Source organism: Pempheris klunzingeri, chromosome 22 (genome assembly GCF_042242105.1).
Source record: "Pempheris klunzingeri isolate RE-2024b chromosome 22, fPemKlu1.hap1, whole genome shotgun sequence".
Classification (NCBI taxonomy): domain Eukaryota; kingdom Metazoa; phylum Chordata; class Actinopteri; order Acropomatiformes; family Pempheridae; genus Pempheris; species Pempheris klunzingeri.
The window spans coordinates 4089772-4103390 of NC_092033.1; the positions used below are offsets into that span (position 1 = coordinate 4089772).

At 42.7% G+C, this 13619-nt stretch overlaps 1 protein-coding gene across 1 annotated transcript in view; it reads left to right on the forward strand.

The window, feature by feature from the left end:
* celsr1a (cadherin EGF LAG seven-pass G-type receptor 1a) overlaps positions 1-13619 on the forward strand; it is a 78853-nt gene that overhangs the window by 38557 nt on the left and 26677 nt on the right. The window contains exons 5-7 of the mRNA XM_070853543.1: positions 476-591; positions 2407-2495; positions 8901-8981. Coding sequence (XP_070709644.1) covers positions 476-591; positions 2407-2495; positions 8901-8981 — 286 coding nt within the window. The remainder of the gene's footprint in view (positions 1-475; positions 592-2406; positions 2496-8900; positions 8982-13619) is intronic.

Here is a 13619-nt window from a genome sequence, read left to right on the forward strand (position 1 = left end):
CATGAGTAGGCACTGGCTTAATTACCAGGTCTTTCTTGCCTTCTCACACGTGGATACGCTCATGCATCATCTAAGGCAAGGGGACTGTTTCCTCTCTGCGGCTCACCGGCTTTACACATCCTGCCTTTCCTTTCCAAGTGACTTTTCCTCAAGAGCTCCTCGGCCCTTTCATCATAAAGCTATCTGCGAGGCCTTCAACCGCTCTGTCCCGGTCTGTTTGAGTTGGAATGGTGCTTAGAAATGTGACAGGAAACATCAGCTCGAGCAGAGAGAAACAATTGGAACCCACTCAACTGTTTCTGTGTGACAAATCTGGGTGTCAATCATTTTGTTTTCAGTCTCACTTTGGACTTTTAAATTGAAGAAATAAGCTCTTTGAGACGCTTAACATTCCACGTGCTGCATGTTCATTTTTGGGTTGATTTCACCACCATAGAATGTAATGCAAACCCTAAAATCCCATCTTTCTCTGCAGGTTTGCCACCAGAGAGAGAAACGCTCTGCTTCTCTACAACGGCAGATTCAATGAAAAACATGACTTCATCGCTCTGGAGATCATTGACGAGCAGATTCAGCTCACCTTCTCAGGAGGTTAGGCCCCACAATGTGTGTGTGTGTGTGTGTGTGTGTGTGTGTACGTGAGTGTATGTGCGTGGTAATTGCTGTAAATATCAGCAGTATTTTAAGTAGATTAACACAGGTGTAAGTGCATTTTATCTAAAGTGACTTTCACAAAGAGCCTGCAGAATAGCTCTTATCAACATGTGCTTTCATTCGACAAGAGTGTGTGTTTTTGTGTGTGTGTGTGTCTAAATGTACCAGAGTTTGAACATGTTCATTTGTGTGAGAGAGTGTGTGTGTGTGTGTGTATGTTTGTGTAGTTAATAGAGATGGGTGTGTTCTACTGTTTTGAGAGGGAGCTGCCAGACTGATAAATGATGGCACCGACACTTAACTGGCCAAAAAACACCTACTAAATGCACACAAGGGTGCACACACACACACACACACACACACACACACACACACACACACACACACACAGAGGACAGTGGTTCACTCAAAATGCGACCTTTTTCACAAGCAATGCAAGTTTTTTAAAGCGTGCATACACACACAAATATGGAAATGCACATGCATATTAACACACACACACACACACACAGCTCATATGCAATAAAACACACACATATACACACCCTCAATCATTGTTATAACTACCAACTGCTGGATTACAGATCAAACACATATTCTCCTGAGTGCTGACTGCTGTTTTCAGAATCGCTCTACTTTCCCATGGTACCATAGAGGGAGGAATTCACTGCAGAATGATTACGTTGGGTGAAGCCCGTTTGGGAGCCAAGTCCTTGTGCCCCACTTCAAGTCTGAAATATGATAAAATGTCGAATGCGTGACTCATCAAATTAAACACTTAGAATTATGAGTCATAGTTAATCAGGTGAGTTGGAGGAAAGTCTTTGAGTTGTTTGCAGTGTTTCTATTTCAGTAAAGAAGTAGGACACACAGTCACCTACTCGCACATACTTTCTGTTACTCACGTGCACAGCCAGAAAACTGAGACATCACTTATTAACTCTCATAAATGTGCACACAAAGACACACACACACACACACACATGACTTCATCAGAGTTGTCGTACTGTTTACTGATTTCCAGAGCAGTGGATTCCTGCCCAAGCTGCTCCTGCCTTTGACAAACAGAGTAAACCCCCCCCAGCAAATCTGGTGCCATTGTGCTCTACAGTCTTCTCATTGAGAGCCATTACTAGGGACTAAGACTGGCTTTCCCAACAGTTGATATATTATCACAGTGCGTGTGTGTGTGCGTGCGTGTGTGTGTTTGGGTAGCTGTATGTCAAATAGGTCCACAGAGTTTGTCTTTAATGGTAACTTATTAATAACATTTTGAAGATGGTGAAGTAGAAATTTCCCCTCATTCCTTTGAAAAGTGCGACTGTTTAACGTTTGAAAGGTGATAAAACTCAATTTTCCCTCTTATGAATGAAAAGTAGTAAGAAATATGCTCAATTTAATACATTCAGCTGCTACTTCCTTACTTGGTCTGGTATGACCATGCGCTTATGTTAGCAAACGTGAGCAAATAGTTGCTAACTTCAAAGAGATATTGGTCAGTTTACTGAGTTTAGGACCTTATTAAAGCAAGTCACAGCTAAGCTTTACATGGTCGTATCGTATCGTATAGGTAAACAGTGGTTGCTCTTAACTATTTAATTATTACATTCATAATTTACTTTTGCTGTCTTCCTCTCCTCTCCCCTATATCCTTCCCCACTTCATTTTTACCCCTATTTCCCCCCCTCCTCATGTCCAAACTCCCTCTCACCCCTCTCTTCCTTTTCCCTCTCCTCTTCCCTTGTCATCCAGGTGAGACAAAGACCACAGTGTCCCCCTACATCCCAGGCGGGGTCAGCGATGGCCAGTGGCACTCTGTCCAGCTCCATTACTACAACAAGGTAAGGAACTTAATCAGCTGATGCTGCTCCTCTGCAGGATGCTGATTAAGCCAGGAGATTTAGAAATAGTGAACATTTAGAGGTGATTATTATTATTACCCATAAATTATGTTGCTCAGATTGGAGGTTCAGATCATAATTGGTCAGTGTTGAGTGTTGATAAGTTCAGGAGTGGTATGTGAGAGAAAAGCGTATGAAATTATGAGATTTTCTTGAGACTACCAAGGCAGTTGACCTTGACTGCTGATTGGGGAGATTATGTTGACAGTGCAGGGTTGAGTCCTGACGTTAACTGCTTTTGCCTTTGACACAGAATTACGGTATAGCTTTCATGCAACAAGCGCAGGGGCGTGCCTTCAGCCTCAAGGGTCAAAAGTTCAGCAACTGATAGCTTAAGTACTGTCAAGTGATTGTCTTCGTATGTAGCCCATAGGTACTTTCAGAATGGTACAGTCTTGAGTGAATCTCAATTGCCGACACGAGGATTTCTATTTTACCGCAAGACATCTTCACTTGTTTCTCTCACAGTGTCTAAAGATGTTTTTCAAGATGTTCCCACGATGGTCTTCTTGCTTCTTTACCAAGTCCAATCACAGAAAAGAGGCGGCGCATCTCATGTATCCACTTTAGTTGTAATATTATATTAGGAGGACTTACATTGTAGTTCATCTCTGGTGTTTATTTCCAACAAACTTCCTCAGCCTGCGGGCGTTGTTCTTATAACATTAAACCAGACAGGAAATAAGATAACAAAGGCTTTGTGAACATGTAGGTCCTATAGTTTGTGTCTGGTTATCATTCACACTTGAGGTGAAATGACCACATCACTAATCGGACAATTATCTTCATTCTTATCTGCCAGTGAACATGTGACACACCATGTGCTAGCCTTATTTCACAGCCGTCCAAAGCTAATGTGCTAATTGGTATGTACGCGCCATGCTCCAGTATGTTCTGACAAAAGATGTCGATCCCTCTTTTCATTCACTGTTTCACTTCTCTTTCCTGTTCTTCCTTCATGTACCCGGCGCTGAAAGCTGTCGCGCCACCTGTCTGACCCAATACTTCCAGCATCGTATTTCAGCAGCACTCGTGTTATGCATCTTGTTGAAGAGAGTAACCCGCTTCTTGGCCTAGCACTAGCCCACAATGCGCACCTTCTCACATTTCACAGGTTGTTCTCCTCTGTCTTGTGAACAGCTATAGAGCCCATAGCATACTCGGTAGCCTTGACAGGGAAGTATTCATCAAAGGTGATGAATCAGGCAACCATAATGTACCATGTTAGCTGCAGGGTCACATCTGAATCTATTGTTTGGGGTGTATTTAGGTTGTAATTCTGCTTGTTCATGAGCATTGCCTTTATGAGGCTAGAGACAATAGCTTAAAGCTTGTAGTGCTTCGTCAGCGGTGCTGCGAGGCTCCTGACTACCACAGGTATTACTTGCTGGGTACTCTGTTGGAACTGAAGACCTCTTTGTGTTTGTCTATTGAGTTTTCTAGTATTTGTAGGGACGTCTCCATGGATACAAGAGATTAATGTCCACAGATTTCCTGCTTTGTTCCTGTTCTGTGCGGTTTACTTTTCTCCTTTATTTAGAGTTACTGATCCTATAGGCTTCCTCTTCGCTGCCTTTACCTGCTGATACAAGTAGAACGCACACAAACACACACAGGTATTACACCAGTGTCATGAGCGTGTCCTTGTGTTATTAGTGTGTAAACCAGGGGATGTGTGTGTTCCTCCAATGCCGGTCTGAATGCAGACTAGTGATTTGCAAAGCAGGTGACACATTCCGCTGAATTAGCCCGAGGCCGACTGTAGTGCCAAAACAGGGTCAGCCTCTCTTCATATGAGGAATGATCAGAAGTCAGATTGACTGATGGTAATTCAATCCCACATCAGTTGCTGGAGGGATTACTGGTAATGTATATGGCAGAAAGCAGTAATGTTCTCACAATAGATTAGATGTGCTGACATGTGAATGTAAGGACGGGAGTGGAGGCGCACACATGTCTGCGCACACATTCGTCTGAAGGTAGGATTGCTTGCATTGCCCAGAGAGACCGGAGAGAAGATCAGAACCCAATTCTCAAACTGTGATGCAATCCAGATTCATGTGATGCAAACATGCACATAAATAAGCTTCCCTCTCTGTCCATATGTTCTCTATCTGGGAGCTTTTGAGGGGTTTTAGCTCCCATAAACCAGAGGATTTTGGCCAAGATGGTTTCTGGTGATTGATACATCATTTCGAGATCAGTAGCCAGTTGGACCAGCTAAGTTCAAACAGAGTAAACAAAGTGTTTACAATGTGGAAATTTATTCAGAACTAAATTAAAAGTGGTTGTCCCATGCAAAAAAGCTCTTACGTAAAGATAAGACACTTAATATTGTATTAAGTATTTTTATATCACATTATGACACCCAGTAACTTAAATTCAGAGTAGTAGAGTTTAAAACTTGTTAAAGAATAACATAACATACCCTAAATGTATGTAAAGTTAGCTTAAATTACTAAATGCTGTCAGTTAGCTCAGCACAATGTGAAATGTCCCTCTCATTGTAAACTGCATTAATGCTACTAAGTCTGAAACTTCTTTTTCTCTACGCATGCATATCTAAATACAACAAATTAACTATATATCCTTTATCCCCCTAAAAATTTAGTTTTTAGCATTTATGTTGCAACTGAGACTTTCTGTCTACCACATAAGACACTTTTTGAATCACGAGTTTGAGGAAGGACTTAACACATAAACCCTTGTATTACCACAGATGCATAAATAACTGGTGCAACCCACGTCAGGATTATTCCTCATCAGGGTTCCTCCCTCAGTTGGATTTTAACGGTCCTAACGGCACGCTCACACACTACACACATGCACGCACAGATGATGATTTATTGGGTCAAATGATGAGGCCGTTGATGTTGTGCAGAGTTGTACGGGTGCCCCCTTTTACAGCTCTCTTCAGAAGAACCAGGGTGCTTCTGCTAAAAAACAGAGGTCAAAGGTCGGGGGAGGGTTGGCATGACAACAGACATGGACTTGCCATTGTTGCAATGATCTGGGTCGGTTGGAAATCTGTGTGTGTGTGTGTTTGCCTCTGTGGGGGCCAGACAAATAGAGAGGTACTCAGTGTGTGTGTGTGTGTGTGTGTGTGTTTGAATGTGTGCATATGTCCATACTGCTATTAAAGATGTTGCACAATAGGAGTGAAAGGATAAAGACATATTTGAAATTCCATGGTGCAGACTCTCAAGGACAGTTGACTGTGTCAGCCAGGCAAATCTAAACAGGAAACAACCACAAAAAACAGAGAGAAAGCGTGTAGAGCGGTATTCTTGGAGCAGCAGGAGATTTTGTCTTGGGTTTTGATGTGTGTTAACGACAGGAAATGATGTCTCTTGTTGCAGGAAATGATGTTATTCAGCAGGACACTGGGTAGGATGTCAGTTGTATCATGATTGTATCTCCCAGCCCACCTGTATGAATTACATCATGATGAAATAGATGCTGAATACACAAGGAATGCTAGATTTATTTTTATATCCATTGAATTGTACCATAACCACACCCGTAACCTCACTGTAGGTCAATTAAAAAAAATATTATTTTATGAAAGAGGTTTTGCCTCGAAAGAAATATTCTATATCGTTAAAAGAAACATGAAAGTGTAGTCTTGACCTTAGAAATAGTAGGCTGACAGAAAAATGATCCATGTACAGCTTTCAAAAGAACAACAAAGTCCCTCCACTGATGAAGATCTTGAGTTGAAAGCTCTGCAAAACAGTAATGTAAGTGGATCTTGATTTACAATTGTTTTGTCAAACTTTTAATGAAACTTTTCTTTGCTTTTTTTTTTTTTTGGCTTTTCTTCCTTTTCATCTTTTAACGTACGCTGTAATCCAGACTCACACACACTGGTTATATGGTGGCTGTCGCACGTCAGACTCTTTTAATATGTGTTGATGTAAATATTAATCCATTATCTAAACCAAATGTGACTTGCTGTAACATATGATCCTTTCCAATAAGCCTGCAGTTCCAGGCAGAGTTTGCTAGATTTGATTTGATTGGTTAGTATGTCTTCACATTGGAAGCATGAAATCAGAAGTCAGTAAACAACAAAGAATCATTCTTGCGTTCATGTTTCCATCAGCTATGTGATATCTGCAGCTTAAACAAGCATAAAGCATAAAAAAATGCTTTTGAGTGAAACACTTAATTAGCTGCAAACCACAGCTACAAATAAACTATAATTAAGTTCCATGTGATCCGTCCACATGGTGCCTCAGTCAGCGAAGCAGAGCATGACTGCAGATATGACATTCTTGTGTGTTTGTGCCCAGGTTTGATGTTAGACATGTTAATAGTGTTTCACTGACTAATATGGGCTGTGATATCTACAGCAGGGGTGTGTAGACAACATTCCCAGACAGGCTTAGCTGGCTCTTATCACTGGCGAGCACCAAAGGTTCACCCTCTCTATTTCTGCTGTTCCTCCCTGGCTCTCACTCTGGTGCTGTTTACGCAGCAGGACTTTAATCATCAGGACATAAGTGCAAATCACCTCACAGCATAGCTTGAAGTCCTTTTTGAATATACAGTGTGTATATTTTTGCATTCCACCTCTGCAAGGCTGAAACACTTGATGTAACTCAACCACTCAGCCGTGTTTACAAACCTGTTGGATTAACTCAAAGAGTTCCTCTCAGCTCTGTAGCGGGTTTTAGCTTCTTTTAGCTCATCGTTTTGGTTTTACTCACTGCACACTGATGAATTCACTGTACACTACCTGCCCACCTGCTGCCAATATTTGTGTAACACTACATTACATTACTAGGGTAACATTGATGGGACAGTGGTTAAATGTAAAAGGAGTAATAATATGACATCCGAATGATAATTGTCATTTTTTTGTAAATTAAGCAGCAGCTTAAATGGACCAGTAAGATGGAGTCAAAACAAAAATGATCCAAGACATTGTCACTCAACAGTGTCAGTGTTTTACACATTAAGGCTCTCTTACTGGTCTTCATCAACGGCATCGCTCTGAACAGTTAAATCAGTCTATATCTGCTCCTCTCCTCTTTGGATCTTCGCTCTGTCTCTTTGTTGATATTTCAAGGTTTATTGGGTTTCCAGGACAAGCTGATATGCAGTCAAACACAGTAATAAACACACACACACACACACACACACACACAAACAGCCCTCTACACGTGCACACAGTGGATAATTGCTCTTAAAGTAAATACACTGTCTCTAACTGGTTTTGGAGTTATCGCCCATCTCCTTGTGATGTAGTTTTATTGCTAAGAGTCGAGGCGACATGTGGCTTCCCTGCGTGGCCGTGACGACTCAGAGGGACGCGCTCATGCTTTAATTGCCGTTTGACTATGTCGTGGTGACACACACTTCATCAGCGGTGCACAGGGATGAACAATGTCCTGATGTGTGTGTTAAGATGAGGGGCTGCGACATCACACGTCCCTGCACGGACACTGGTGCAGATTTGTGTATTTTCCCTGCTAAGTGACTTTAAAGAAAGGTTAAGTAGTTATTATTCTAGACGAAGCCCCAGACTCCACATTCCCCAGCAGGGTGTGTTTTTAGAGGAAGAGGCCGTGTTATTCTTTGTTCTCCTTGACGCAGGTTTCCCCAGACCTCAAACAGTTAAGGTTATCATCACACATAAACTCACACACAGCATTTAAATACCAGGAGCTGCTCTTTTACTAATTATAATGCCCAGTGCTGTACCTGTGACTCTTTAAACAAAGTAGATTCTCTCCCTATCAGAGGAGACACGCTGTTTTCAGATTTTACTCACTCATCATTTTTCTAGCACATAATCTAGTATGTACAACATGCTTCCAAACCCGTGTTTTGTGTCAGTGCGGTGTAGCTGCCTCTGTTGACACGTGGAAGCTGGTTTTGGGTTTTCACACGCTCGTGCCAAAAGGAACATTCCCTGTGTTTTTCCTGCTATAAATTTCGCCCACTCTTCGCATAGCATAGTTTTTCACAGCGTGATATAAATCTGCCAGAGACATCTTTGTCCGAGGGCGGCAGTGCATGAGTTGTGGCCTGAGTGTTTTTGAAGTGGGCACAGAAGAGTTATGATTCACTTTGGATGTTGTAATTGTTGGCAAATTGGCTGCCGGCAAATCCAACCACAGACACTTCAGCGTGCATGCATCTGTATACCCACATCCAGTACGCTGTAAATGCATCCATTTCTCAGGATGAATGAGGTAAAGCTGAGACTGTTGAGACTTTCACATGATAGCATGTACATGCACAAACATCCAACACACACACACACATAGTGACAAGGCTTGGTTGTGGGCTGCAGGTCTAACGCGGTGTCTCTCTCTCACGGTGTCTTTCTCCCAGGAAGGGGGGAGTCTGATGGACTCCAGTGGGGCTCTGCGGCTCCCGCTCTATACTGCCTGGCTGGAGCTCAATCAGAAGGAGGTAACCTCTGACCTCTAGCCTAGTCCCCACTGGTGCTTTTCTTCCCCCTGGGGTCTCATTTAGTCCCTGCTCTGCTTCTAGTACAGTCTACTGGACTAACTCTACTGTACATGCTTACCTCAGATGCACAGAGGTAACATGGCCTCTAACACTCGGGTGTTAGATCTAGTTTAGTCTGGCTACGGTCTGGTCTGGACCATAGAGGTGGCTGCAGTAGCTTTGGAGGGTTTTCTGGTTTTGGTTTGGCCGTAGAAGGTGTGTGGACTTTACAGCTGGTAGTACCAATGAGGCCTGGCTTTCTTCTGTCTCTCCTGTTTTCGACTACTTGGTGAAGTCATAAACGAAACAGGGACCCATTCCTAGAAACGTTGCTCCATAGTGCCACTGGTGGTCAAAACATCCATAAGGCACCTTTAATAAATGTACGAAATGCCGTCTTTTCTTGCTTTAGTCTGGTATTGCATGTTCAGATGGTCTCACTTTCTTTTCAAACAACATTCAGCGTAAAATTAACAGAAAAGTTTCATTTTAGGGAGCTTGATTAGGAGTTTTTAACACCCACAGACAGTTTCGGGACACTAAGAACAATTTTATCAATCCTGTCTGACTCCTCTACAGTATTACCTGCGTTACTATATTTCTCCATCCAACTGAAGAAGGTACACATATCTAAAAACAGACCAGTGGTGTATCAGCAGAGATGACACCGTAACGAACTACTTGCTCAGCACCCCACTGAGGCTTGCTCAGGTGAAATAAACATGTCTGAACTTTGGCAGGCTGGCAGGCAGGTGGGTAGTTTGTGTTTTCTTTGGCAGCAGCGTGGCGGGCAGAAGCACCGATTCTGTCAGGGAGGATTAACGATGCCCAGAAAGCGTTGGAGATGGCTCTTGTAATGAGCATGGACAGCAAATGTCTGTGGGCTCACACACTTCTGCTCACACTGTAATTTAGTTTGAGGGGTTTAATTTTAGATCATATCCTAAATCCTCTCTTGAGTTACATTTAGATCCGTACAGGTCTTTAGTGGTTGGCATTGATTAACGGAATTAACTAAATAATAGTGAGGTATCAGTTGAATAGAACAAATGACTCCACCCAGTTTCAGGCTGCTGAATGTTTGGTGTCGCCACCTTTTCTACTCTTTCCTGGATTTGTGTGTTGCAGCACATGTGGCAGGGTTTAACTGATTTTTAGAGCATTTACATAAATATAAACAGAATGAAAAATAATTTAAAAAAAGACTTTAGTGGTTTTGCATCAAGCGATTAAACTAAAATTTTGTTTAAAAATATATTGTGTGTAATGAATCATCACTTCCATACGTGATCATTGAATGCAGAATGTTAAAAATAAATACATTTATGATAAGAAAAATGCAGCAAAATATACATTTTGTGGGCCTGTGAATGGTCAGGGTGGAAGATAATGGACATTAGTGAGCTTTGGTGGTTATTTCTTTAAAACAGCCACATCAGTTGAACCTTTACACGCTGATTTGTCTGTGTGTGTTTATCTAGATGAGTGAGTTAGCAGTCAGACGGAGCAGCAGATGTTCGCAGCATTGTGTCATTGAGGAATGAAGATAAATCTGATAAATGTGTCGCTACAGACCGCCTTCATACACGACTGCCTAACCCACTACACTCCCTCTCTCCCTCTCTCTCTTTCATGTCTATTTCACTTCACCTTATCTCATTCTTGCATTCCTTCCTCGCTCTCCTGTAATGTGTGTGTGTGTGTGTGTGTGTGTGTGTGTGTGTGTGTGTGTGTGTGTCACAGCTCACCTAGCATGAGCTAAACCTCTCATTAGCGTTAAGAGAGACAGACAGCGGAATTTGGGGAGAAGAGAAAAGGAAGTGTAGAGATGAAGTTGAGAGAGAGAGAGAAACCATCCATATAGTTTGGAGCCAATCTGTAGTCCGAGCACTAATGCATCTTCCTCCTCCTCCTCCTCCTCCTCCTCCTCCTCCTCTTGTGTCTCTAATCTCTTTCCACTTAGGTCTATCTCTAGTCTCTTGTATGATCCCTATCAAGTTCAGTTTCACCGTGCCACTGCTTTTACTGTTAAACATTTAACATCACTCCTGGTGAGCCTTGATTGTTTTAGGTTGTGCTCTCTGTAAGGCTGTTTAGATGGTGCAGGGGTCAGATTCAGTCACACTATGAACATTTATCATTGGGCTGAGCCAGGCTAGCTGATTCTCCCTGCTTTATGCTAAGCTAAGCTAACTGGCCGCTCATTGTAACTGCATGCACGGCTTTCATCTTTACATATATTTTTGCCAAGAAAGCAAGTAAACTTATTTTCCAAACTGTCAAACTGTTGCTTTAAGGATAAACCATCACTTCATGCCAAATTTGTCTGGAAACAAGAAAATGTTTCCAATCAATCTTTGATTATCAGGAAAAATTGTGATTTAACATGCAATTACCTCGTCCGAGCTACTGGATTTAAACGAAGGGAGAAAAAGCTGAAGATTAATTATGTAGAACAAGTCCAAGACACAAAACCTGCCTGTAAAATATGCTTCAACAAGCCACTGAAAAAGCATCAATTAGAAAGTAATCCCCTTGATGTCAGTATACAGGCAGGTGGCCATGTTTGTCGAGTTGTAAAAGGAATTTTCTCAAGTCGGTCCAAATACGATACAGTTACATTTACCTCAGTTTGTGTGTCGTCCGCACATTTGTTTTGCTGCTTGAAAGCTACAGACCAACAATGGCCGCTGTCCATCTGTTACACTGATAGATAGAAGTGCGATGAGACGACAAAGACAGCAGTAACATATAGGCTTGAACGTGGGACATTGTAGCCTCGTGTAAAGCCTCTGGGAAGTGTGTATGTGTGTGTCTGAATAATTCACACTTCTAGGTTTACATAGCCAGAGGGCAGGTGAGGTAATGTGGACATGACGGAGTCTGTTGCTACCAGAGGGAAGGTGGGACACACTAACCTGTGTATGACAGGGCCAAAAACAACTTCACACACACACACACACACACACACACACACAAGAGAGGTATTTGTTGTGGTTCAGTGCCCATCTTTGTTTTGGCTCCAGTTTAGGTTGCGGTATTTGAAAGGTTCTTTTATCAATACTTAATGATAATAAAAACGCATTTGGTCTTTTCTTGTGGCTACCTGAAATCAATTCAAGGCACGCACAGCACACACACATACACATACACACACACACACACACACACACACACACACACGCCTAACAACATCAACAGATCAAGTGTAATTTTCATCCAAGTCGTCGGAACAATGGCATTTCCTCAGGCGAGCCCAAATAAAATAGAAGACTGTGCGCCCATTTTCCTTTATTATCAAAATGACCCGTGTGGCCGTCTGCAGCTCCGCTTGCCACTTCCTGCCAACACACACACACACACACACACACACACACACACACACACACACACACACATGCAAGCTCGCCGGCTGCTCACTCAACACACACATTTAAACAGGTTCTGCAGACATCCTTCCCATAGTCTCCAAACACACACACAAACACATAATCACCACTGAGTAGTCCCTCTATAACTACACACACACACACATACACACACACACACACACACACACACACACATTTCCTAGTTTTGACAGTGTTTTAGATGTTTTCTGACTAAGATGTGTTTTGCATGTAACTCAATCTGTGCAGCAGGGCTCTTTCTACCGGCCGCAGGGCTGGTTGAGTTATCATGTGGGCTTTGACAGGCAGCCCGATGGTAATAAAGGTGTCAGTGTGTGTGTTGGTGGGAGGGAGAGGGTGTGTGTGCTGTCTTTGCCATGTGTCTGTGAGCAGGCGGAGGACGTGTGTGTCTTTTCACTGTATTTGCCGTGTTTTGGTGTATGTTTCTGTGCGCATGTGTGTGTGTCCTCCGCCCTCCTCGTCTTTGTGGCTATCTGTGGGGGATCAAGCAGCGTTCCCATGGCTGCAGCAAGCCTATCGCCCCTGGAGACGACACCTTAGAGAGAGGGAATCTTCAACAGCCCCGAGTCGGGTGGAGGGTAAATGAGAGGGGTCGTGGGGCCCCTCAAAGTCAGGGCCGAGTGCACTTTAAATCCAGGGGTCAGAAAGAAGCCTGAAACCATACACAGTTCTACCAGCCATGGTTAAATAGCTAACAAACACACTTAGCTAACACCAGTGTTCGATTTAGTACGTAGATTTAGGAGGCATCTATTAAACACCACCAGTTTTATCTGTGGAGGTTTGAACCTCGCCTAAGCCTTTGGTATAGTATCACCTAACAAGGGCTCTGTAGTTTTGGGGGTAGTTTAAAAAAAAAAAAGAGGTATAAAATCTGTGGAATCCCCCTTTAAGAGCTGCTTTGCGAATATTTTGTGCGACATAACATTACATGCTTCAGAAAAAAAAATTATTGATCTGAATTAAAGCATGTGATCGACACGGTGGGACTGACGGAGCTCGCTGGTGTGATTCATCCATCAGTGTTTATGAATGTGAGTGATGCACTAACAGCTGCGTTAATGCCTCTATATCCCCCTACATAGTACATACACATTACACAGATACCCTAAATACATGTAGTTTAGCACTCAGCCGAACACTGACATCAAGGCAGGCATCCTTCAAGGACCCCCCTGGAGTTAAGCAC